Source organism: Phocoena phocoena, chromosome 8 (genome assembly GCF_963924675.1).
Source record: "Phocoena phocoena chromosome 8, mPhoPho1.1, whole genome shotgun sequence".
NCBI lineage: Eukaryota > Metazoa > Chordata > Mammalia > Artiodactyla > Phocoenidae > Phocoena > Phocoena phocoena.
In genome coordinates, this window is record NC_089226.1 from 62,429,006 (window position 1) to 62,454,867 (window position 25,862).

The 25,862-nt window shown below is 48.4% G+C and overlaps 1 protein-coding gene across 1 annotated transcript in view; it reads left to right on the forward strand.

Annotated features, from left to right (window-relative positions):
* The window catches only part of SYT9 (synaptotagmin 9), a 153,454-nt gene extending 131,902 nt beyond the window's left edge, over positions 1-21,552 (forward strand). Inside the window, exons 4-9 of the mRNA XM_065882401.1 lie at positions 3,809-3,929; positions 5,392-5,563; positions 7,692-7,821; positions 10,023-10,157; positions 18,044-18,185; positions 21,416-21,552. Of these exons, the coding sequence (XP_065738473.1) occupies positions 3,809-3,929; positions 5,392-5,563; positions 7,692-7,821; positions 10,023-10,157; positions 18,044-18,185; positions 21,416-21,552 (837 nt within the window). The remainder of the gene's footprint in view (positions 1-3,808; positions 3,930-5,391; positions 5,564-7,691; positions 7,822-10,022; positions 10,158-18,043; positions 18,186-21,415) is intronic.
* Positions 21,553-25,862: the final 4,310 nt, after the last annotated feature.

Here is a 25,862-nt window from a genome sequence, read left to right on the forward strand (position 1 = left end):
AATAGTTGAGTTTAAATTTACCAGCTTACTATTTGTTTTCTATTTCTATCATATTTGTCTCTTCTGGTCTTATTCCCTTTTCAGTTTTTTCTGCCTTCTTTTGGATCAACTTAATATTTTTAAAGCATGTATCTTATCTCTTTTGTTGGCTTATTAACTATAAATCCTTGTATTATTTTAGTCATTTCTTTTGGGTTTATAGTATATGTCTTTAATATACACAGCCTAACTTAAAGTGATATTATTACTACTTATAGTATATACAGTACAAGAACCTTACAACAATTCTAATTTCATATCTTTCCAGTGAATAACCCCAATAAAATTAAAATTTCTCTTTCTCAATATTGATTTTTTCAGTCCCAGGGAAGACTAAATCTCCCTGCTTGGGTTACATACTCACCCCTGAACAGACAGTAGTGGACAGGGGCATGAATATTTTGGTCAGTCTGAATTCCTGCCGCAGCCCTTCTAGAACTTCATGGAACTAGGAAGGACTTCACCAGAAGAACCCAAGAACAGGAAAGCAAAAGTGTGCTAGTTAGACAAAAACTAGAGCTATCGTAGACCACTACAGGCAAACATACCACAGAAAGAGTTTACAGATTGGCAGGTAGAGAATTCACACACACACACTTGCTATAAATTCCCTATATATATATCTTGCCAACAATACGGAACTTGGTCACACAAAGCCAGGAGCAAATGTAGCATTCTTTGTGTGACATTTTCCTTCCACTTGTACCCCCCAGGGCACCTCTGCATATCTGATTTCTGTCAAGCTGGAAAAGAAGCCAAACACTCCACGACTCTTTTGTATTTGACTTTTATCAGCATTCTGGAAAAATTTTTACTAACAATATAAGCACCTCTGTATAAGACAGAGTTTCTCAACCTTGGCACTATTGACATTTTGGACCAGATAATTCATTGTAGTGAGGGGCTTCCCTGTGCATTGTAATGTTTAGCAGCATCCCTGGACTCTACCTACGAGACGTCAGTAACACAACTGCCTCCCCAGTTGTGACGATTATAAATAATGCCAAATGTGCCCTAGGGGAGCAAAATTGCTCCTGGTTGAGAACCACTGAATTAAGGAATGTTTATAAACATCCATATCTACAGATTCTTAACCCCAAATCAGCATCAGCTGAGGGGGAGAAAGCAGGGTTAGCATTAGGTGCCATCAACTTCTGTTCCGTATCCCAGCAAGTCCATCACTTCTCAGGGGACCACATCTGTTGTTCACCACGGCAAATACAGCTCTCAGCACCTGGACGAGAGCAGTGTTCAGCAACCACAACCACAACAAATGTTAGAAGAATAAGTGAATAAATGAATGGATGGATGGATGATGGATGAAAAGGAAAATGTGCGTGATTATCCACAGTGTTACTCTGGGGAAAGGCGTGACTTAGGTGGTATGTACATAAGAAAAGGACATATTTTACGATTATACTTAAATACTTTTGTATTTGAATTTTATCATTTTTACCTTCATAATTTAGATAATTTTAAATCATTTATTTTTAAAACACTTGGAAATCAAACCAAGGATTTTCCCCTTAATAAATCTTTCTTTAATTTGCTCAGGGTTTTTTAAGTACGAAAGTGGACTTTTGCCCTAGTTCATATTCTGAATATATGACCAAATCTGAAGCGCATTTTTTTTTCCTTTTAACTCGTGAGCAAACAGCAATATCATCTAAATATTTATGAATGAAGTTTACGTTGGGGAAAAATGTACTTAGGGCAAAAGTAGCTTGACACGTTACATTCAGTTATGTGCCTTGGTCTTGAGGGCAGGGACTGCATCATCACATCTTGAGCCCTACAGAGCCTGTGCGGTGTGGGCCCTCAGAAAATGTATGCCGCAAAAATGATGATGAAGCTTCTTAGGCATGGTTTTGGTTCCTCCTGTTTTACTTTGTAAAACCAAGATTATTAGGGCAGGATGAGAGGAGAGGGGGCTTGAGCCAGGTGCAGTGAAAAGTCCTCTGAGAAGAACACGTGTCTGGGCCTTTCTGCTTAAGGCACACAGGAAAGGTCCAAGGGCAAAGGAATAGGCCAGGGAGTATAGAGGGGGAAAGATAATTTATGGGGACAGCTGTCCCTCCTCTTTCTCCTCCGCCACCAGCAGGAAGCTGGGTCAGATCCTTCAGTAACAGCAGACCCTACTCCTGCAGTTGGGAACCCGGGAGCACAAAGCAGTCCAGCACCTGCCCCATGTGACACCTCCACCCCAGGGGGAAAGGCCCAGCTACCTGGGTCTCTTGATATTAGGGCTCCAGGAACCAGAAGAGCCTGACATGCTTGCGAGGAGAGGTCATTTATTTACATGAAGCAGGGAGAGCTCGAGGACACAGAGCGATCCATCTGCCTTAGCGACTAAACAGACTCCCTTCGCCTCATCCTCCTGCAGAAGCGGTCAAGGAGGGAGGTTGGGCGAGGTGACCTTACAGAGCTCAATCTGTGCTTCTAAAAATAGTAGCATCCTTGGAGAATCAAGGAGGGGAGGGGAGGCTGTGGATGTTGTGGGCAAAAACCGGACTCCCCAGAGCACTGTCAGTATGAAACTGTATTAATTAGACACAGACACCCAGCTCGATAACCTCAGGTATCACAGAAATTGAAAGTAAATGAACTGGCTTTTTTTTTTTTCCTTTCTGGTTATACTTTCCCTGGGCTAAAAAGGAGAAAGAGAATTGTGTCTTCTGACCTATTGGAATGACTGCACACTACCCCAGGAGATGTTTTCCCCAGCAGAGGGAAATGGGGCTTCTTAGATACACATCGAGAGAAGGCAAGAGCTGCAGCAAAGTGGGAGCCAGGGGGGTCAGGCGTTGGGGGCCTGCGGGGTCTGGGTCCCCACCTCTCTCTTCATGCCTGGAGACTGCGCAGGGGCTTGGCAGGTGTCCAGGTGTGTCCAGGGCTGTCGCGGGCTGCCACTCTCAGGCTGCTGCGGGGTCTTCGTCGAGAGCCCTGTGGGACGAGGTGTTTGCAGGGTCCAGTGGAGTCACGTGCTGGTCCGCACAAGCTGCATGTGACCAGGTTGCGTGCGGTGCTCTGGTGGGTGGAGGGGTGTGTGCGTGTGCGTGCGCGTGCTGGGATGGGGGGGGGAGTGTTTGCAGGAGTGTACGGAGGTATTGCAGCAAACTCGGGGTGGGGGGGTCTCTGTAGGGAGGTGTGTGGAGCTATAGGGGAAGAATGCACATGGGCGGTGACTGGAGGACTTTGCGGGCTATGTGAGGCCTGTGGGTAAAACTGTGGGGGAAAAGCTATGTAGGAAATGGGGGTTGGGAGTCTCCAAGGGGCTGCACGGAGACCTGTCTGAGAGAGTGCACGAGGCTATGGGGGGGCTGTGTGCAGAGCCTGTCTGGGCTGCCAGTGGGGCAGCCCAGCACTGTGGGGCAGCTCTTTGTGTAGCTTTGTCCTGCGGGCTCTGAGCGGATGTGATGGGGATATGAGTGGAGCCACACAGGGGGCTCCCTAGGGGATAGTTAAGGCTTTGGGGGCTTCTGCTCTGGGGGCTGCTGTGGGCCGCGGGACCTGTGTGATGCTGGGCAGGGCTGCAGGTAGCTGGATAGAGGGGCAGAACCCTGGATGGTGTCCCCAGCTCTGCCATTTAAAGATGAGTGTGCTTCCTTAGGGAGGGCGCTCCTGAAGTGCAGTCATTTATTCTCCTTCATCTGATTGACTACGTGAAGGGAAGGAGCAGTGCGGCCCCTTGCAATGCTGCCCTGTCGTGCTTCTGTGTGCGCCAGGCTGAGGACACTTTCTAATGCTTCAGTGTGTGCTCTCTCAACAGGACAACGTGGATCTTGGAGAGCTGATGTTTTCCCTCTGCTATCTTCCCACGGCTGGCAGGCTGACCATTACCATTATAAAAGCAAGGAATTTAAAGGCAATGGACATAACGGGAGCATCAGGTGGGACAAGCTCAAATGCAGATTTCTTCCTACGTTCTTATGTAGCACCTTATGAAGCTTCCAGTAGAGTAATAAAGTGCATGGACTTTGGAACCAAACTGCCTAAATTTAATCCTAGTCCTGGACCTAATAGCTGTGTGACCTTGGGCAAGTCACTTAATCTCTCTGGGCTTTAGATTCCCCATCTGTAAAAATGAGGACAATAATAGTATCTGGCTCTTTCGGTTGTTACAGGATTAAGTGAGTTAACACATATGACACCTAAGAACGGTGCCTGGCACGCACTAAATGCTCCTCAGTGTTAGCTCTCATTATTATTACCATTGTTCTCTCTTAGGTCTTCTCCTTCACATAATTGTGGACTGGACCTACAGTTTGCACATGCTGACATAGCTTATCTAATTGGGTCTTTCCTCACATACAGGCAATCGTCATCACCTCAGGCTTTTAGAAGATTGATATCCAATATCCTTATATAAAAGGTCCATCAGTGAACTATGCAGTTTGGTTTTTCCAGTGAATCAAGCATGTAGCCTTAAATTCTAAACCCTAACAGAAAATACCCTGATATGCAGTTCCTTTTATACAAGTTCACAAGCCACCTCTTCAGGGGCTCCCAAAATGTGGTTGCAAAACCCCCAGTCCACTGGCTTTTGGTCACTGAAATCAAAAGATGCAATATATTTTGCTTCCTGGATGCCAGTGTTTTATTCAAGCAGAAAAAAAGATATGGCCTCTTCTGGCCCTCTAAGTCGCCCCAGACAGTGTATGGGTGTCAGAGCAACACGTGGTTAGGCAGGTGAAGCAAGAAGGACTCCCCACTGAGCAGAACAGTGAGGTGAAACCAAGAAAGTTCCACCTGAAGCAGAGTCCAGCCTTGCCACCTGTCACCCCATCCCATGGCACCACAAGCAAGCCTGTGTCCTTTCTCTCCCTGCTGAACTGCTTCTCCCTTTGCAACCCGACTGCAGGCAGCTCTAGGGCTTGAGGCCCCTGCACTGAAGGAAACCCACCCCCACCCCAAGTTTTCCCAGTCCTCTAGGAATTTAGCTTCTCCCTTTCCTAAAGACCTGGTTTTTAGAAAAAGATTCCCCGAGGTGGCTCCAAGTCAGGTCCTGCAGCTTTTCCCCCATGCTTTGGAAATGGCTTTGCATTTCCCTTCCTGTGACAGCCAAGCAGGTCCTGGATCCTAATCTAATTCGGTAACGTGTTTTCACACTATTTTTAAATTCCACTCATTTTGAGGGGAGAGAGTCCTGTGCTTTTTCCTGAATGAATGACTCGGTTATCCCAACTCCAGTCCCTGCCCAGACATCGTGTTAATTAAAATCCTCAAACTCCAGTCCACAGGCAGGGAAAGGGGTTCTGTATACCACGGTCCTTGAAAGTCTGCCGTGACGAAACTGCTGGCCTAAATCTGCATGTATCCTCACAGTACCTCTGCTTCTCATGGTCTGTACAGATCCCTACGTGAAAGTCTCATTGATGTCTGACGGCAGACGATTGAAGAAGAGGAAAACGTCCACCAAGAGGAACACTCTGAACCCTGTTTACAACGAAGCCATAGTCTTTGACGTCCCTCCCGAGAATATTGACCAAATCTACTTGTCCATAGCGGTCATGGACTACGACCGGTGAGAGGCCTAGAGCTGTTTCTCATTGCAAGTCCGCTATGCCCAGGGTTGGGGCACGGGGGGTGCCAGCTGTAGACTCTTAGCTGGTGTCTTAGTGCAGCCACAGGAAGAGAGTCAGGTGGGCAGCACACTGAGAGCTGATTGACAAGGAGTCACCATTTTACAAGCAATGGAGTAGAGTCAGATTACCGAAGTGCCTCTAAGCTCTCCCATTTCTTCTTTCTTTCTCCTCCTCCATTCTCCTTCCTCCTCTACTTCTTCCCCTCTCCATCCCTGTACACCCCTCAGAATCTCACCTTAGAGAACTGTGACCCCACAGATCATAATCTTCTCTCTGGCAATCCTACCTGGCCTTTATCAGAAAGATTCCACTCAAAACAGCAGAATGATTACTTTAGCCAGACCATCAACATTTCTAAATACATAATTTTGTTCTTTTTTTTTTTCTTCTCCCAATGTGTTTAATAAAGATCGTTTCTATCCACGTAAGTCTGAAAGCAAACACAGAAATGTTCTCTTGAAAATGCTAGAATCAGTATGGATGACAGGGTACATTAAAATGTATAAGATGCTCGACTTTCTAATTAATACAGCACAGAAGAGATATTTATAGCCTGCATTGTAGCCAATTGTGTATTTAAAGGACAGATTTGAAAAACAGTCATTTTAATATGCAGAGGAAGTACCAACAGGGAATTATACATGTTAAACTAGTCATTAGACTGAAATGCAAAGTCTGTTTTTAATTGGAAACCTCCCACATGGTCTGGGCACAATTATAAAAAAAAAAAAAAAAAGTCTGACTTCTAATATCTTACAGTATTATTTGCAGCTGAAAATTTTCCCACAGACCCCTGAAATGTCAGAAAGGCAGCCTCAATGCCCTGAACACTCTTTCCAGAGATGCCTGGGTGAAGCGTAATCGTCTTGCAACCCAGGGAGCACGTGGGTTGGCTCAGCTGCCCATGGGTGTGATAGCCCACGCTGGGCAGTAGACCTCATCTTGTCTCCTCTGGACGACACACAACACAAATAGTGTCGGGCCACAGGAGGGGACATTGCCCACCAGCCGTGGAAGGCTGGGCCAGTATTTTTCAAGCTATTGCCAAGTTTCCCGCATCGACAAATCTGATTATGTGAGCTCTGCTTCAATTTAATTCTCAGTAAACTCATGAATCTGGCCTGGAAAAATCCATGGCAGAATTCGTGGGGCTTCTGCATGCAACTGATTTTAATGAGCATAGAATCCAGTATCCTTCACACTGCTTCCCCACCCTTGTCTCCCCCTTGCTCCCTATACACAAATAGGAGAAAAATCCCTCATCCTTGTAGGAAGGAAAAAGAAAGAGAAGAAGTCTGTGAATTTGAATCCCAGAGAGTTAAAGGATGGGCCATGTCATTCTGGATATATGCAAAGGACTTCTAACCAAAAACCGTTAAGGAAAAAAGAAATGGTCCAAGGCAGAGATCTACCCAGGGATGTTTCAGAAATACTAGCTAAGTATTAAAGGAGCTGAGTATTTCTGCAGTAGGGAACTCAAGTTGGGTCAAAGAAGCAAAGCTGGGCTTGCAAGGAAGGAGGGAAGAGCACAAAAAGACAACATGTTCTCTAAAGAGAGGGGTTGCGAGATGATCCAGGAGCCTCCTCCACTCTGCCCCCTTTGTGAGCTCAAGGCTACAGCTGACAGACTCGGAGCTTCTCCCTTACCCATACTTGGTTCCCTCTTGCAGGAATGAAGCAGCCATTAGTGCAAGAAACTTTTTTCAGATGGCCCCCTTTTCATTACATGGATCTGGAGGCCTGAGGTCAGCCTTGTTCCAGAACCAGAGGTGACATCCTTTGCATGCAGCAGGGAGTTCTTCCAGCACAGGTTCTTGGGAACAAGCTAAGTCATGCCAGTGTTCCAACAGCTGAGCTGTGTGAGGGCCAGATTCTGGTCTTCCTCTCTGTGCCCCGAGTGAAATATTGTAACCCGAGTCTTAGTGGCTATTAAGCTTGGCCTGTAGTTTTAAATTAGGGAATGAAAAGGACCACCCCTTCCCTAATTCCTCTGTCAGTTTAACTGAGTAGTTGCTGCTCTTACATACCAAAATTTAAGGAAAAAACTATTGTGCACCATTTTCACAGTGTAGGTCACAATGAGATCATCGGCGTGTGTCAAGTAGGCAATGAAGCTGAGAGGCTGGGCAGAGACCACTGGAGTGAAATGTTGTCATATCCGCGCAAGCCCATTGCACACTGGCATTCCCTGGTGGAGGTAAGACCCTACTCCCACGTGCTCCTCTTTGCAGAAGAATAAAGGCTTTACTGTTGAGATGCAGGAGCCACCAAAAATGTGAGTGTACCAGGGTCTATGGTCATCGATGTGTTTCCCTGGTTGCATTTCCTGGGACCGCTTGTTGGGAATTGCATTCAATCTGAGATTGAGTCTGTGCTCCCTGCCAGTCTGGTAGGTTTTGAACATTGATCAGGGATCATCTGTTACTTTGATTGTTTTCGAAAAAGATCAAGATTCTCTTATTTCATGTTGTGGCTTTGGGTTGACATTTGGAGGACGTCTGCAGGATCTGAGTGAGTGTGGAGGTCCAGGCCATCATAGAGTGACTTACAGCTAGCATCAGAAAAAACTTGAGACCGGGAGAGAGGAAGCATGGATTCTGAGACTGGCCGTAGCATGAACCTATGATTCTGGGCAAACTGGTTAGTATCAACTGTATATGATAAAAACCCCCAAGTCAACAAACCACAAAATAACAAGTGAAATGGAAATTTATTTCTCTCTTACATAAAAAAGGTCCAGAGGAATGTTGTCTAGGAAGGTTGTCTAGGCTGTTAAAGTGGCTCTGTGGCTGACAGAGATCTAGACTTCTGTCTTTCTGCTTCCCTGTCCCAGTGTGAGGTGTTTTTTTTTGTTTGTTTGTTTGTTTGTTTTGAGGTCACCTCATGGAGCAATATGGCTGCTAAGCTCCAACCATCACATATCTCCCAGGCCATAGAAAGGTGAAGACAAGAGCCAAAAGCACACACATTCCTTTTTAAAGGGTTTTCCTTGATGTCTTATGCAACACTGCTACTTCCATTTAAATTAGTCCCAGAACTTAGTCATACAGACATGTATGGTTGCAAGGGAGGGTAGGAAGTGTATTCTTTTTGTCAGTGGCAATGTGCCCAACTGAAAAAGCAGGATTCTCGTTGCAAGGTAGAGGAAGAGCGTGGATGCTTGGAGGCAGTGGACTGTGGTTCTGCCTCCCACCCTCATTCATTCACTCACTCCCCCATCCTTTCCTTCTCATTTATTCTTCCCCCACTCATCCTTACTCAGTGACTCACCCTCTTTTTTATTTACTAACTCATTCTCTCAGAAATAAATTGCATTCTCTAAGTGACATTTCTGTGGGGCCAATGCCATATTAGATAGAGAAAATATAGATGTAAGAAACCTTTCCTTTCCTTGAAGAGCTTATAGACCATAAGAGAGAAGATGGCATGTAAACTAATCACTGAAGTGCACAGTCATAGGCGTTATCATCTACATCAAGTGCTACAGGGGCACCAAGGAAGCAAGTGTCATGCTTGGATGAGCTTGTCCATGAAGGATTAGTCCCTCCTGCTCTTGGGAAACGAAGAGAACCTGAGCCCCTGGGAATAGGGACACCAGAGAGCGTGGGTTCCAGGCAGAGAGCTTCCTCTCATCTCCCAGAGCAGGCAGCTCTGTTCCCTGCAAAGCCATCCTGAGAGACCAAGACCAGAGCCTCACCCAGTGTGGATTCTGCTGCCCTGGCCAGTCAGGAGAGTCTAAGTAAACATGCAGGGCAGCCATAGAGAGGCAGGAGGGCCCCAGGGGATGAAGGGACAGTCTGTTGGAGATCCTGCCGGAGGGGAGGAACAAGACAGGGTCTGTGGACTGAATCTAAGCTTCAGGGCCTCTGGGTGGTATACTCAAGGAGAGCCTAGGGCCCTCCTAATTTGCAGGTCCTTGAGGACACCTCTGTCCTTGGGCCGTAGAAGGGAAGACTGTTTCCTGGGCTCAAAATTAATCCCTACGGGAGACCGTAGAACCTGTGAACCACTTCACAGTGCGGGGGACTGGTGCTAGCTACAGTGCACATCACTTCTTCAGTTCCTGGTGGAATTCTCAGAGGAGTCTATCTGTGGACTGCCAGAGCCCGTCACTAGCAGGGGCAGTTAGAGCACTTGTGATAGGCTTTTTGCGCCCTTACAGAGTCACTGCCGACTTTCATTCTTATTTGTAACCTGGAGTGTCAAAGACTGTCAGGGCTCTGTGCCTCTCGGGACACAGGAGATGGGAAAGGAGTGAGGATCAGGGGTGTGGCGTGGGGCTGAGACAGGAGCCCTGATTGTGTGCACAAGCACTTCTGTCTCAGTGACCTTGCCAGGGAGTGACTGTGGATGGGACTGTGAACACGGGGCCCCGAGCACGGCGTGTGCACCTTACAGGAGGGAACGTGTGGAAAGCGGGCCTGGGAGGCTGCCCTCACTGCCCAGGAGGAAGCACCCTATGACTGGCTGCCCGGGAGCCATGCCTTAGACCCTGAGCACTTGGCTTACTGCAAATCTGTGTTGGACAGTTTTGTGAGAGATACGTGTTTTTAGAGTTAAACCACTGAAACTTGGGGGTCATTTGTTACAGCAGCTAGAATTACTTCGGCGAATTCAGTGGTCTTTTCTCAATGGTTGCAGCAGAACTAAGGAAATGAAATGTCCCTTATATGAAAGGCAAACCAAGGAAGGCTTTTCCTGCCCTGTTGCTTCATGTGTCTTTGAAGGACATGCCTGGGACTTCGAATCCATCCTGAGAGGAGAAGCCATACTTTCCCTTTTAAGAATAAACATGTTATGAGAGGACTTGGGGCAGTGGTACCGGATGAGATGAAAAGCAGTGTCAGAGGGGTGCCCGTGCTTTGCTGACAGCTGTCAGGATGGAGGAGGCCGTGGGCAGAGCGGTTTTGACGTGGATGGACCTAGATTCAAACCCCTGTGCTGCCACTCAGTTGCTTGTTTCTCCCTTTTGCTGAATCTCAGTTTTTCTCCTCTGTAAAGTGGCTGTAATAGTGCCTGTCCCACAAGGGTGATTGTGAGGATTAAAGAATCTAATGTATGTGAAGCACCATGGCTGGCACCTAGTAAATGCTCAGTAAAATTCCCAGTTATGACCATTACTATGTATGTCCCACATTCCGAGGGATTGCTGTGTGTCCTCATGGGACCGTCGCACCAAGAAACATGATAATGTTGGTCACGGAGGGAAAAAGGAGGGTTGGGCGTACCCCACACCCCACGTGCTGGTGAGCCATGACCTCCCACTGGGAGAAGGGGTCATTTGTGACTTGACTGGATATAGACACACGTATTTCAGTTCTGTTCTTTCTCCTGTCTTCCTTGGCCTTAAAGATAAGTTGCCGTTACACTAAGAACCGTTAAATTTTCTGCTGTAAAACAAAAACAGCAATTAAGTTGCACTTCTCTGGGTGTGTGTGTGTGTGTGTGTGTGTGTGTGTGTGTATACATAAGCATTTGTGTAAGAATGAATGAGAGAGAAAGAGAAGAGAGAAGATCTGGAGTAGTTAGGATTTAGTACGAAGGGAGGCTGGCCTGGCAGAAGCTCTTCACTGCCGGGGGCTGAGGGACCAGGTCAGGACTGAACCCTGAGCCCTGCAGAGATCTGGCAGCCTGCTTGGGGCTGCATCCAACACACCCTGACCTTGCCAGAGCAGGTGGCAGATGGAGTCTTCAAAGCCAGTGAGTTCAGAAATCCATTTCTCTCTCAGAGAATCTGGATGGCTTCACTGCATACTCAAAGGTCAGCCAGTGCCGCTCCCTTTTCTCTCCATGATGTCGGAGGCTTGGGAAGCTGTGTAAACTCCCTCAGTGGGCTGCCTGGGCCCTGGGGACAGGAGCATCCCCTCCACGGAGCCTCAGGGGATGACAGAGCTCTGACAGAGCTCCCACAGCCCTCTCCTCCATATATCCAAGAGAAGATGGTGCTGGCCTGGCCACATCCCGGCACCTTTCCCACCCCTGCACGTGGAGCTGGCCCACACCATGCAGCTCCGGGGACAATAATAGCAAAGTTCCAGGCTTTCATCACTTCGTGTGAAGTGCTGCCTGACCTCTGGATTAACAGGTAGTAAACTTGGTCTGGTGGGAAGAGCAGACCACAGACACCATTGGGTTGAGTCCGTTTTTACTTTTCTAAAAGGGATAGATTCCAATCAGAACACACAGTGAAGGTCCGCAGCATTCCCCTGATGGACAGATGTAAGATTCTAAACCCCAAAGCCCTGCTCAGGGGTGCTCAGGTGTGAACAAATCTTCCTGTCTCCAAGCTCAGCATTTTCTCTGTGCACCTGGTTAGTCTGACAGTCTGCAGGGCCACCTCAAAGAGCTGGCAGCCCCCTGCAACTCAGGGTTATGCAGTTCCCAGCATAACTAGGGGCAGGTGTGGTACAGTACACCCTGGCAGAAACTTCCAGCCTCTGCCACCTTAAGGGTGTAGATTTAGAAGCTGTATAGCTAAGGCAAATGTCATCACCCAGACTCGACTGGGAGTTACTCTAGCAGGCCCTTTAAACAAGCTCTAGATATTATCCATCAAGTGCCCACCAGGGCCTACCTGGAGTCTTCAAAGTCTGCACATTCCCAAGATTACCCAGGTTGGGTTAAGTGTCCACCCCTGGTCCAGTTTGCCAGAGGTCGGGGGTCATGGAAATGTGACCTGGTCCCACTCCAGCAGGAGTGTTGAGAGGAGACTTGCTGAGAAGTGTCCCCCTGGCAGGACAGGGAAATGGACACAAGTGACCCCAATCTTCTGCTTCCCAGAAGATTTTGAAGTGAGGGCGTCAAAAGCCTTATTACTCTGGGCCAACTGCTATTCACAACAGATTTAGGAAAGAGGAGTGATTCCCCAGAAAGAGGAGGGGTTGACTGGAACTGAACCTGGATCAGGTTCCCATCAGGGAGTTTGAGTGTGTGTGGGCCTGGAGTCCTGGTGAGGGCTAGACCAGCAGAGAAGGAAACTGAAACCAGAAAGAAAAAAACAGGCACTAGGCACAGGGTGGGAAAGCCCAAGGGAGTTTCAACCTGCCTCCTGTCTCCTTCCTCCTTCCCAAGCTGGCGCCTAGGCGAGAGAAGCACAAAGGCCCTGGTGACAAGGGGAGATCTGTGTGCTTGCATCTGACCGGACGTGTTGTCCAGCTTGTCTTTGGCCATCAGATGACGTCGTCACTACGTGTGCTGCTGGGACCCCCTCGAGGCTGACCAGGCCACACTGCGCCTCCTGACTGCCCTGCAGATCTCTGAGGCCTTGGCAGCACCTCTCGCCTGAGAGGTTTTCTTTGCAGCCCTTGGTACAGGTCACTTTCCCACTTACTGGACACCCCCCCCAAAACAAACCCTTGTCAGCCAATATTGTCACCTCCTTTCCACATCTTACAAGCATTCAGGGACACACAGGAGCTGCAGGAGACTCAGTGCCATTACAGGCACCCTCTTCATGCCCATAAAGTTACGTGGTCATTTCTACCTGTTCCTCTAGCCCCATGTTGGCACAGGGGCCATTTCTGCCTTCACCTTCCTCCTCGACCCACCTGAAACTCGAGACTTCAAGCCTGAGCGGTGAAGCCAGGACCTCACATCAAGCCCCGCCCCCCATCTCCCTACCAAAGGCTCTCTACATCCTCTTTCCGGCTGGTGGAACCTTCCTTTGTATCAGAGCATGATTTCCTTTATACTATGACTTAGGTTCAGATCTCCAAGGTTTCCTCTCAATGTGTAGAGGGAACATTTGGGATTTCGATGTGTCTCTTTTCTCTTGACAGGCCTGGCTTTGGAGACTTTTGTTTCTGTAGGGAGTATCTGGTCATTGACCTATCTGATCATCACGTTATTTGCCCTCAGTTTGTAGGAACATATAACATTGATTCCTTTGCATGGAACAGCGTGATTTACAGAGAATGGAAATACTGTCCCTGTTACACAGGTATTAAATTAGTATTTGAGGAATGAATGAAAGAATGAATGAAGGAGACATATAAGGAAAGCAGTTGGGTTCCTCTAGTTCTAAAGTCCCACAGTTTCCCACTCAGAGGAGTCCAAAGGAGAAGTCAGTTCGCAGCAAGGTGTAAAAGGTATCAAGCCTAAATTTACAGTAGGCTCTTCAAATGGAGATGGTCCTTATTAAGCTCCAAGCTTTGATCACCTTTTCTCCATTTAGGAGAAGGACGTGAGAAGAGACCATTTCGCCCCTTGGTTCCCATGAACTGCCCTCTGATGGTAGTGGCTTTGCATTTCGAGTGCACTTGAGAAATATTCAGAACAATAACTTAGGCACCTTAGTAAATCATGAGAAGATCCCCCTCGTGCTGATGATATGCGTGTCCAGGTTCTAGAGTGCTTCAGTATCTTCTTTCATAAGAGACGGAGGAAGCAGAAACCACAGACATCCCTGCGGTGAATGGCAGACTGCTGTACCCTGAATGAGAACTGATCAGGAGGGGTGACAAGGACATTAGCCCACAGGTTGGCTTTTCTTACCAGGGAAACATTTCAGCAGCAATTTTGCATCAGGTAATGATTCACTCCGCCTACCTGTGAAGAGAAAAAAGAGAAAAATAGAGGGAGTGCATCTTTTGGACAAAATAAAGGGCTTAGCATTGAGATAATATTTTTTCAAAAAATAAACTATTTTCATTGGGGGATTTAGTATGCCAATATCCATAAACACCAGCAGGGCCACTGAAGCACAACTGAGTGCAAAGAACAAAGAAATGTGCTACGTGTTGGGGATCTGAAAAACATGTAACAAACCTCTTAGAATCTGTGCCAGTTGATGTAAGTGACCAGAATGCAGTTGGGACCAGTAGGCATGGTCAGTGTTAGTGGGGCGTTGTGTTTCCAGCTGGTGGAGGGAATGGTCAGCAAACAAAGCCAAGAGCATTCAGTATTTCCCAAACAAGTCCTCCTTCTTGTGTAGAATTATCTGGTTTAGGAAAAAAAAAAAAAAAAAAAGGATGCTAAGCGTTTTCTCATCTTCAACTGGGGTACAAAACCGGTAACTCTTCCAGGTATCTGTAGAAATAGCAATCATACAAACTGCGGCAGCATTAAGGTAAACCCTAGAGGTATAAAAGATAATAACAATGTGTTGGAAAATAACATTGCTGCTCAAACCGAAAGTCAACTGCATCTTGACTCTCCTCTCTCACAAATGACCCTGCCCCAGCAGTCACCGCCCTGGAGCGTTCCTGCGGCACACTTGAATAGTAATTAAATAAGAAAGTGGCTAACAATGGGCTTGGGCCTTCAGCAGTCTCATCTCCAAGAATGGCATTCCGGTGTGACTGCTAATACTGTGGGCTGATGGGCCAGTTCTTCCCCCCCCCCACCCCGTAGATGAAATGAACTAGAATGGCTTATGCCAACCTCTGAAAGAGCCACACTCCCTCGTGATTATCTGTGGGGAGGAGAGGACTTCCTGGGTTAGGGGGCCAAGGCAAGGGTGGAGCATCCTGGTGTCAACTGAAGAAAAATACACAACCTAGAAGTTGAGAGTTATGTTTTAACGGTCTCTCAAAACTGAGAACTTCAGCCCAGGACGCAGCCTCTCTGATAGCTCTGTGGGACTGCTCCAAAGAGACAGGGGAGGAACCAGGATACATAGGAGTTTTTGCAACAAAGACCAGGTAGTCAGAACATCAAGATTACTGTTAATTAAAGAAAACCAAACATCTCAGGTTAAGGAAGTGAGCGCTTTTCTGCGTGAGGGAAGATGCAAGAGTCTGGGCTCACTGAAAGTGTTCCTTTGATGTGCACCTCAGCTCTCTGGGGCCAGTATCGTGTGCTTTCTCATCCTGAGTCTCCTCAGGGTGCACTGTCGGGGATGGTTTGCTGGAGGGCATCCTGTGTCGGGGAGGCTGTAATGGGAAGGCCTGATGGCTGCAACATCCTTTGTGGTCTTTTTGCTCGGGGGAGGGGGGAAGGTTGTTTTCGGTTTTTGGGCCACGCCACGTGGCTTGCAGAATCTCAGTTCCCCGACCAGGGATTGAACCCAGGCCACTGTAATGAAAGGGAGACCTAACCACTGGACCGCCAGGGAATTGCCCCACATCCTTTGTTCACTGATGTGGCAGGCAACACTTTTCCATCGATAATGGCAAAGGACAGAATGTCTAGAAGGCCGCTGCTCCTGGAAATGCGTCTTTCAGAGGATGTGCCTGTCGAGCGCTGTCTGCCAAATGTCAGCAGAACAACCTGTTGAAAAGACAAAGCTGAGTTTACTGCTTACCTGGTAATTGAAGGGGAAGGGCAGGGTCTGATCGATATTTTCAAGTATGGTTTAAGGTGGGCCTTTCAGTGTGGCACGGGGGATGATTCAGGGGATGGGGAAGCTTGGTTAGGGTTGGGTAAAGATCATGATGTAATAGTTTAGGTGGACACAGCAAGGTGAGGATTTTGAGACCAGGATTCAAAGAGTTTTGGGGTATAAACCGTCTGTTGATACTTTCTAAGGAAGAGTTGATGGTTTTCTGGAAAGTCCCAGTAATGAGCAATAATGTTGTCTGCAACTTTCATCTGTCTTGGCCAGAGTCTCTGGGAATAGTAAAGTTAATGTTAATGAAGGCAATAGAATAGTAAAGGCAAGTTAACGTGGAGTGCATCCTGTAGACAGATGGCTGTGTTGGGGTAGATGGCTTTAGTTCACACACCCCAAGAACAAAAAGCAGAACGAGGGCTGACAAGGAGCCTGCCTAGTTCTGTGGGTACCCACACAGACAGCAGGATGTCCTTCTGATGGCCATGACTTCTCCTTGGGGATTCTAAGGAGCCTGGCTCCATCCTTGGCTCCAGTAATGGAGCTAAGACCTAGTCCCGGGCTAACCCAGTCAAGCCAACCATGGGGATTAGTACTATCTAAGCTGATTTAGTCAGATAGTATTAGAGAGCGTTTGGTGTGAATGCTTCGACAGGGCCGCTCTCTCTTTCTTGTTGGCTGTAAGTAAAGAAGCATACACGACAAGAACAGCTGTAGCCCTTCTGGACCTCTAGAGGAAGCAGGGTTAGGGTGAGGCCAACCCCATAGGTGGCAGAATAGAGAGAGGAAAAGAATGCAGACCTTCGATCATATGGTTGAGTTGCTGGATCAAGCCTCTCCTGAACATAGTGTTACCTCTGGCCTTTATGAATACGTAAGCATGTACATTTCCTTTGTTATGTAAGCACTACGAGGTAGGATTTCTGTTACTTTAAACAGAAAATATCCGGGACATAGGCGAACACCCACCCCTGTCCCAACTGGTGTTCCCTTGCAGTGAAGAGAACCATCCCCAAAGATGTCATGATATCAGCTCATCCGTCTTGCTCGCTGTGGTATGTCCAATGTCTACCAAAGTAAGTGGCACAGGACAGACATTCAGTAAAATTTTCCTAATGAAACAAATTGTCAATGTTTGGTTAATTAGCTTGTGTGTTGAAACAGTTGTGGCCAGAAGAGAGACTCTCTGCTCTTAATGACACAAATACTGTATAAAGTGAGGGGGAAAGCTGCTTTCCTTTTGCATTTATGTCTTATTTTTCCAAAGGAAAAATCAAATGCTGTGTGGATTTGAAGGACCCACGGACAGCTCTCCATCTTATGCTGGCTCCCTTGGGTTGAAAAAGGCACAGTTTCCTTAAGAGTGAGGATTAGTCACGTGAGTTTCTCCTCCCGTGTACTGCATTTCATTTGTTTAGCATGAAAAGGAACAGGAAAACAAAGGTGTGATTTTTTTTTTTCCTACGTAGCTGAGGATCTGAGTGGAGCTACTTAAATAGTGTACATACTGACAGTCTCCAGGTTGAAAAAGTTTACTAGAGAAAGGTCATAAGAACAATCAAGACGGCAGATGCCATCCAAAGGGATTAAGATTGATGAAAATTAAGTAACGTAAACATTCCGGGTCTTCCTGTTACGAATGCTTAATGAAGTCTCTGATGGGGACATGGAGGTGCGGATACAAACAGAATGCTTTTTCTTGGGCTCATCTGCATCTCCCTCCTTGTTGACTGGACACGGGCCCGCACCGGGGAGCAGAGCTGAACTGGAACAGGCAGCACCTGTTCATGAGGGGGAGATGGGCATGGAGGAATTGGCCTGGCTGCAGAGGGGTCTACACAGTCCGTCATCAAGATACTGAGGCTGAGCGTCTGGTGCTCGCATCCTAGTTCTGGAAGCTTCCGTCCAAAGATAGTGAGTGGGGCCCCCCAGTGACAATGACTGTGGCCGCAGATCCAGCCTCGAACTAACGAACCAAGAGCCAGCCAGGGATCAGGGTGGGCTTCTGTGTTCCAGCGCGTGATGGCAGAGCTCCTCACGGCCAGCTTTCAGGATTGAGGTGGGATCCAAGCAGGATCTCAGGTTGGCAGGCTGGGGGTCAGCCTGGTGGAAAGGTGAGGGTGTGGAAATTGGACTTACTGTGGCACAGAAGGTCCATGAGTGCGTTGAGAGCCCAGGCCCCTTGGCTGTGGAAGGTTGTTATCACAGGACCGCGAAGGCTGGCAGGGCAGCTACATGCCTGCAGTTCCGCCTCTCCAGCCTGCAGCGTCTAGTCAACATTGTCTTCAGAGGTGAGTAGCTGGGGGTGAGGCAATCTGATCTTGCATTGAAAATTTTACATTCTTTAAAGTTGCAGAGCGTCCATTCCCAGCGTGAGCGCTAATGGCTCTTATCCTACTGCTTAAAAATAATGTGACCCCCCCCCAAAATAATAATAATAATGTGACCCTTCCATTGCTCTTCAAGTATGGAACCAGAGTACCATGTGAATGTGGGCTCACCTAGAACTAAATCTTATATCAGGAATAGGGATCCAGGGGTCCTTGCCGAGAAAGAAGTAGTAAGAGAAATGGTACACTCTCAGGGTAACAAGGGGAAGTCAGGGATAGCACCTTGGGTCGCACTCATGTGTCCGGCAGTCTAAGCCGTCACGCATGGTGTTCCATCCTCTCCACCTCTTGTCCTGCTTCTATCGCACGTCAGTCGGCACCAAAGAGTTAATAGCAAAGGCCTTGAGAAATCTGCACTTTGTTAAGGGGAATAGCTTTTAGATCCAGCTGCTGCCGCCAGATGAGATGCTTGAAAGCAAGAACGGAAATAATAGGAAAGCAAAGGACTTTGGAAGCACGTGGGTGTCTTTGAGGACTCCTCAGCCCAGAAGATGTTCCTCTTACCATTTCAAGCCAATAATTCTCTAAAGCCCCCCAGCCCAGTGTAGCTTCCTTCACTGTCTTTACAGGTTGTGTTTGAGTTCGTGGGAGCCCAGGGGGCCCGCTCTGCTGGGTTTGGACTTCCTTGGTAGTAGGAACTAGGGACAGAATTAATGATGGCAGTAGCACTGAGCCCTGCATTGTAGTTGAAGTGGACGGCTCTGAACTCCAGGAGTGTCCTTGAGCAACTGCAGATCAGTGGGTCAGCTGTCAAGACCAGAAGCGGACTCCATGAGCCAGGGCATGATGGGGAACCAGGGCTATGAAAGAAGAAACCTATCTGGGCCAGACTCAGAGCTTCACCCATTCCCATCCAGAGAGGAGGGCTTAGAAGTTAAGCCTGGGCCCCCTCCACCATCACCACCTCTCCATGCTCAGCGACCATTAGGTGACCTGTGTTTCTACAAGGCTGTGTTTTTCTGAGTGAGGTGTGCTTGCTGAGTGGGATGGGGTGGGAGGTTGTATAAGGGGCCCTCCATGTGGTTGAAGAAGCTGAAGGAAGGGTAGATTTGGGGGAGAGAGAGAGGTGGTGGAGGGCAGCCAGCCATAGGGAAAGGAGTTTGGTGTTGGGGGAGAAGAGGAGTGAGGACGGCAGGGAAATAGAAGACGTTTAAATAGACTTAGAGTCCATTTTGCCGGCAGGAGACAAGTTCACCTTCACAGCTCCGGGCAGTCTTCGGTAGGATTGACATGGATTTGCATTTGGACTGTACTATGAGAACTTGCTGAGTCTGACTCCCAGACTAGAGGGTCCATGAAGGTCCTGCAGGGTTCAAGATTATTTGTAATCTGCTGTTCACATGCATCTGTAGATGTACAAATTTAAGGTAGTTCTTAGCAAATTGAAGCACACCTAAAGCCTTAAGTTCACTGCTCGACACAGCTCTGTGCAGTTTTTGGAGTTTGGGTTTTTTTTTTTCCTGAATTCTTTCCTGAAGCGAAATCTAATTTGGAAACTGAAGATATAAAACAGATAAATGCAAGAGCTACTGTGTCCGAAGCAGACAAAAACTGAGGAGCACAAATTCATTTAATCAAAGAGGAAGGTGCGACCCAGTTAAACGTCCTGGGGGACCAGCCCGGTTGTGCTGCATTGGTGTCTAAAGGGAGGGGAACCGACAGCCGGCTCTGGCTCCTAGAGCTGCTGTGCTTGGGCAAATTACCTGATCTCTCTGAGGATCAGTTTCCTCCTCCATAAAATGGGGCTGCTGGTATCTGCTTGTAAATACCCGATGTGGTGATTAAATGATATAACATGTATGAAAGCTCCTAGCATAGTATCTGGGGATGAAGGACGCTCCCTGGGTGTTCATTGAATAAGTGGGAAAATATATAACTCCACCCAACTTTTCAGTCACTCATTTTTGATGATGCTATTTCCATGCTCAAATAAGGATAACTTTTGGGAGGTATTCCAAGTTTGTCATTTCTCTGGCTTTGGGGATTTCCAGTGCTTCACAGAGACTTAGAATGTAGGGTGTAGCGCAATATTTCATTAAGTCCTTGATTATACGTGGAATAGAGCAGTGTGCCTCGAATGCTCTCGGCTGTGATTTACAGCAAGAAGGACATTCTACAAATCACAACACACACACACATATAAAACTGCAACAAAAGTTTCATGAAATAATACACATCCATGTGATGCATTTTGGAGGAAAAAAAACCTTTTCATTAAGAAAAAAGAATACTGGTCACAACCATTAAATTGATTTCACAAACCTATGATGGGTCACGATCTACACTCTGCAAAAAGGAAATAAAGGATATGTACTTTTAGAAAGGCCAGTGGAATTTTGATGCCATGTGGGAGTATTAAGAGGGAAATATGGAATCATAACCAGCATGCATTTTTAGGGCCATCCAGAATGCGTTTTCTCCAAAAGACCAGAATTCTAGATTTTTCATCACATCTCTTTGTCAGGAAACAACACCATCCCGTGGTTTGAGCTTCTCTGTGTAGGTAGCTGCATGTGCCACATTTGCATGAGCACAAATAGATTATTTTTATCACAAATATATATGTATATTTTGCTTTTTTTAAAATTTATTTTTGGCTGCGTTGGGTCTTCGTTGCTGCACATGGGCTTTTTCTAGTTGCGGTGAGCGGGGGCTACTCTGTTGCGGTGCGCGGGCTTCTCACTGCAGTGGCTTCTCTTATTGCGGAGCACGGGCTCTAGGCGCGCAGGCTTCAGCAGTTGTGGCACGCGGGCTCAGTAGTTGTGGCTTGCGGGCTCTAGAGCGCAGGCTCAGTAGTTGTGACGCACGGGCTTAGTGGCTCCGCAGCGATCTTCCCAGACCAGGGCTCGAACCCATGTCCCCTGCATTGGCAGGCGGATTCTCAACCACTGCGCCACCAGGGAGGCCCTATCACAAATATTTTAACCTTCTGGTTTGGAGCTGTGCTTTGCCTACAATGCTTAAACAGCACAGAGACACCAACTGTGTGTTTATAATTGAAGAAGAATGTTGGGTAAAGCCACAAAAGGAAGGAATGGTGACTCTTGTTGGATGTGTGTGTGTTGCTGCTGTGAAAGAGTTCCCCGAGGTACCTGGCTCCACATTGACTCCCCCCTCCTGCCGGGTCCCAGGTACTGTCCGAAGTCCTGAGGACGCAGGGCCCGCCTCCAGGGAGACAGTGGGGGATTTGTACGGGAGCACAAGCAAGAAAGTTCCCAACCACTCGCTGGGGAAGGGTGGTGACCAGAGAGACATGATGACCCACTAAGGCAGGCTCTAGAAAATGAGTAGGAGTCCTCCCATTGAGCAAAGAGGAAAAGGAACCTCAAGGAGAAAGGTGAACACTCCAGAGCCATGGTGGAGAGGAAGGGCTGGTGCCTGGGACACCAAGGAGTGCAGGACGACCAAAACACAGGGTACGCAGGGGACAGAAACAAGGCCAGAGAGGGAAGGAAACGATAAGGAATTTGAACTTTCTGCTGGGGCAGTAAAGGAGCTTTGGGGTAATTTTTGAGAAGAGCTGAGCATACTCAAATGTGTGTTTTAAAAGAATCACACTGACCGTCTGGAGGAGCACGGGCCGGAGTAGTCAAGATGAGCTATGCTCAGGCCTGAAGAGGGAAGAAGTAGGGGGGACGGGTGGGAAAGGATGGCTTTGCAAAGGGTTCTGAGAGGTCAGGGGAGAGAGGAGCTCAGGACGAGGGCCAGGCCTCTCTGTTGGCCAGATGGAGGGTCCTGGCGTCCACTGAGCTGCAGAACAGTGGAGAAGGGACAAGGTGTTTGGGGTAAGGGTCAGGGAAGAAGGAGCTGACAGGAGCGAGGGGAGATTAAGGAGGTTCACTGTGTGCCCAAAGCAGTAGAATTTGACAGATCTTACTGTTCCCCTGTTACCTTCCAAAAGATGCTCTTCTGGAAGGTATATTGTGACTTTAACCCCGGACGTGCACACACGCCTGCACGCGCCGCTTCTAGCTCCTACCCTTCTCTGAGCTGGCAGCCAGTCCGATTCTGTTCTGGGCCCACGGCCACATGAAGGAGGCAGATTGGTTCACCTGGTCTTTAAATGAAAATGCTGATGCCCATAATCTGCTGACAAAAGGCTAATTAGCCTGAATTTTAAGTCCCAGATCCCTCGGGGAAGAGCACGTCAGGAAGTGCCAAGCTTTACAGAGCAAAGCTTTCCCTGAATTAAGGGAGGTTGCAGGTTTTGTCTGCTGGCCCACGTCTCAGACTCCACTGTGATCCCACTGAGGGGAGAGGGGACCTGGAGTCAGAGGGGCGGGCTTTTCCTATTACAGCCCTCTCCCTGCCGAGGCCGAGAGTGAGGACCGAAAAAAGAAAATTCCGGAGCAGCAGTCATAAAGGGCACTCAGGCAGATGGGTGTCCTCTGAACAAGGAAGGAGTAGGGGGGAACGAGGACCGGAGAGAGACACGGGAGACAGGGTCACATCGAGACGGGCCACATCAGGTCACCGAGCAGCCTGGGACAAAATCTGTTCAAATCAACCGCACATTAAACCGTGTGATATCTTGAAATCATTCCTCATCACTAGACACCGCTCCTCTGCCCCCTCCAGATTCTTCAGCTATCTAGAGAAGGATAGAACACCGCAGCCCTCCTGTGCGCACAGGGCGCGGCTGGCTCCCCTGAGTGTTGGTCTGTGTGTGTGTCCTTCCCCTGAGCAGGACATCCTCAGCAGAGCTGGGGTGTCGCCAGGCGGGCGCGGGGCGTCCAGACTGGAGACAGACAAGGCCCGAGGAACTAGAGTTAATGAATACGGACAGCTCCTTCCAGTGTCCTGGCCGAAAGGGGAAGGTAGGTCAGGCCAGTTGCTAGAAAAGGGTGAAGGATTTTGCGAGCAGGATTTTCTTTTTCGGAAGCAAGAAATGTGAGCGTTTTTATCGGCTGTGGTAGAGGTCGAGGGGGAAGGCAAGACGGAAGAGAGAGGAGAGAGGGGATGACTGATGTGTGGGCTTTAACCTGGAGCCACATGGCCCTGGTCTACTCCCAGCTTTTCTCGCCGAGCACACAGGATGTTCCTCCCCGTTTCAGGCCCAGCCTGGCTCCATCTCACCTCTGTAGCCTGTGGAAGCAGATGTTACTCCCCAGGTGGGGTTAAGAGTAGCCTGAGGCTGCTCTCCATACGAGGCAGGACACCCGGCATCTATGCAGCGCCCCTTACCACCTCCCACAGCAGCCAGAACGAGGCCCAGACGATCTCCTGCCTCCTCAGTTCCTGCACCTCCAAGTCCCCAGGTTTCCTCTGCAGACGTACCGCACTCTCCGGTGTCCTGGAAGCAGCTCAGCCCTCTTCCAACCTCGCTCAGTCTTGAAAGGGCCTCTTTCTCCACCTGGATCCTGCTGGGCTTTTTGCAGCATCCAGAGGCTGCTCTTATTCTGTTATCAACTTTGATCAGGTTGTCCGCAGCAACCCCCCTCCTCCCAATACCCTGCAGTTTGCCACCGCACCCCTCAGATCAGAGCCGCACTCCTTGTCATCCCGTGCACCTCCACACCCCACCCCTGACGCCTGAATGACACGCCACACCTCTGCTTGGACCTCACCTCTGATTTCAGCGTCAGCCCTTGATGCAGAAGCTTCTTCCTGTTAAATCGTCTCCTCCCCGCTCTGATTCATAGCCCCCACCTCCATTCACTTCCAGCACGTCCAGCTGTGGCCAGTCTTTGAGCATTTATTCTAAAGTCCTAAAGGGCCCAACATTGATGCAAGAGGCCACCCCTCACCACTCAGGATGCAAACACTCACTGTTCTCTTTTGGCTTCAGTCAGACAAACTCCAGGACATTTGGAGGGATGAAGCAGCCGAAAAACCCAGCTTAATAGAGAGGACAAAGCTCTGGGAGAGAATGGAAGAAAGTACACAGGCCAGTGGAGGCCTGGACATTCACACAACACAGAAGAGAAGGAAAGGTCACTCTGTCACTGCGGTTTCATGATGGTGTGAGACCTCCGCCTAGAACGTGAACCTAAACCTTCTGGGAAGCTTTCTCTGTTCTAGGAAAAAAGGAGGTGATGTGGGGGTCCGTGATGGAGCCAAAGGCGGGCTGATAGAAAGAGGAGCCTGTCTGATCTCCAGTAGCCTCGAGAATGCTGGGTTCTACCTGCCAAGGCTGCTGTGGAAGCATCTGACCCCCATTCACAGTACTGCCCCATCTCAGCCCCTCTACATGCACACACAGCTCCACTCCCATGTCTGTAGAAGAGGCCGTCCTGATCGCCGTGGTTTGTACAGTGTAACCCTGGCCACAGGTGATATAAGAGCCACAGGGGCACGTGCTCGCAGCAGCCAGTCTGTGGGCTGTCCAGTGACACATGACATGGCCTGATACCCCAAGGTGGGTTGGGTCAATTAGATACTACCCCTGCACTTGGTAGATGTGAAGAAAATGAGGCGTCAGCAGAACCATGAGATGAAGGGAGTCTTTAGAGGTCTTGGGAAGCCATGAAAAAAACCACATTATAAGTACGCTGAAATTGTAGTGAATGGAAATATATACTCAGTAGAGAATTAAGAAGCCAGTTGGTGAGAAGAGGAGAGGACAGAGAAGTCTCATTAACAGCAGACCAGAGGGCTTCCCTGGTGGCGCAGTGGTTGAGAGTCCGCCTGCCAATGCAGGGGACACAGGTTCGTGCCCCCGTCTGGGAAGATCCCACATGCCGTGAAGCAGCTGGGCCCGTGAGCCATGGCCGCTGAGCCTGCGCGTCCGGAGCCTGTGCTCCGCAACAGGAGAGGCCACAACAGTGAGAGGCCCGCGTACCGCCAAAAAAAAAATTTTTTAATTAAAAAAAATTAAAAAACAACAGACCAGAGACAACATCTAGAAGTTCTGATGCTGACGTTCCAGGGGTTACCTTGGACCCAGAGCAAAACTCCTGCTTGTTTCTTCATAGGGCCTCTCACCATGGTTCCTGCTCTTGAACTTCTATGAGAATCCATTTCCGTTATTGCCCCATGAGTGCTTTTGCAATAAATCACCACCACCACTCCAGCTAACCTTGTATTGAGCTACCTTGAGTGCGTCTCTGTTTTTTGCAACCCAAAGACTGACCAGGACGCGTGTGGACTTGTCCTGCCCAGAAGTATATTTGGTGGGTGTTGGATTTGGGCCACTCTATTTGTTTGCACTTAGTTTGTCACAGTCTAGCTGTGCTTAAGATGAAACCTTAAGATGGTGGGAATGTCTCTGAATAGAAAAGAAGCTAGAGTCAGCAGAACAACACAAGTAGAAATGAGGTTTATCCCACAGAGAGGAGTCCAGAGTTTCTGGAGGAGAAACATAGATGAAGAAGAAGCCCTAAGAATATGGGTGTGAAGAATGCTGCTTGGAGGGAAGCTTAGAAGACCCTGGTTGGTGACTCCCTTTTGGGGGGCATAGAGCAGCTGTGCATGGGCCCCAAAGATCTGATGGCAAGATGCCTTCCTGATGGTGAATAGGGTGTAACAAAGAGTTAGCCGAAATTGGGCGAACTGACTGCTTCTCCTGGCCAGAGACAACCCACTAGGAGCAAACAGTTGCGTCTTCAGACACGATGATTTGGGGATGGAAAATGAAGG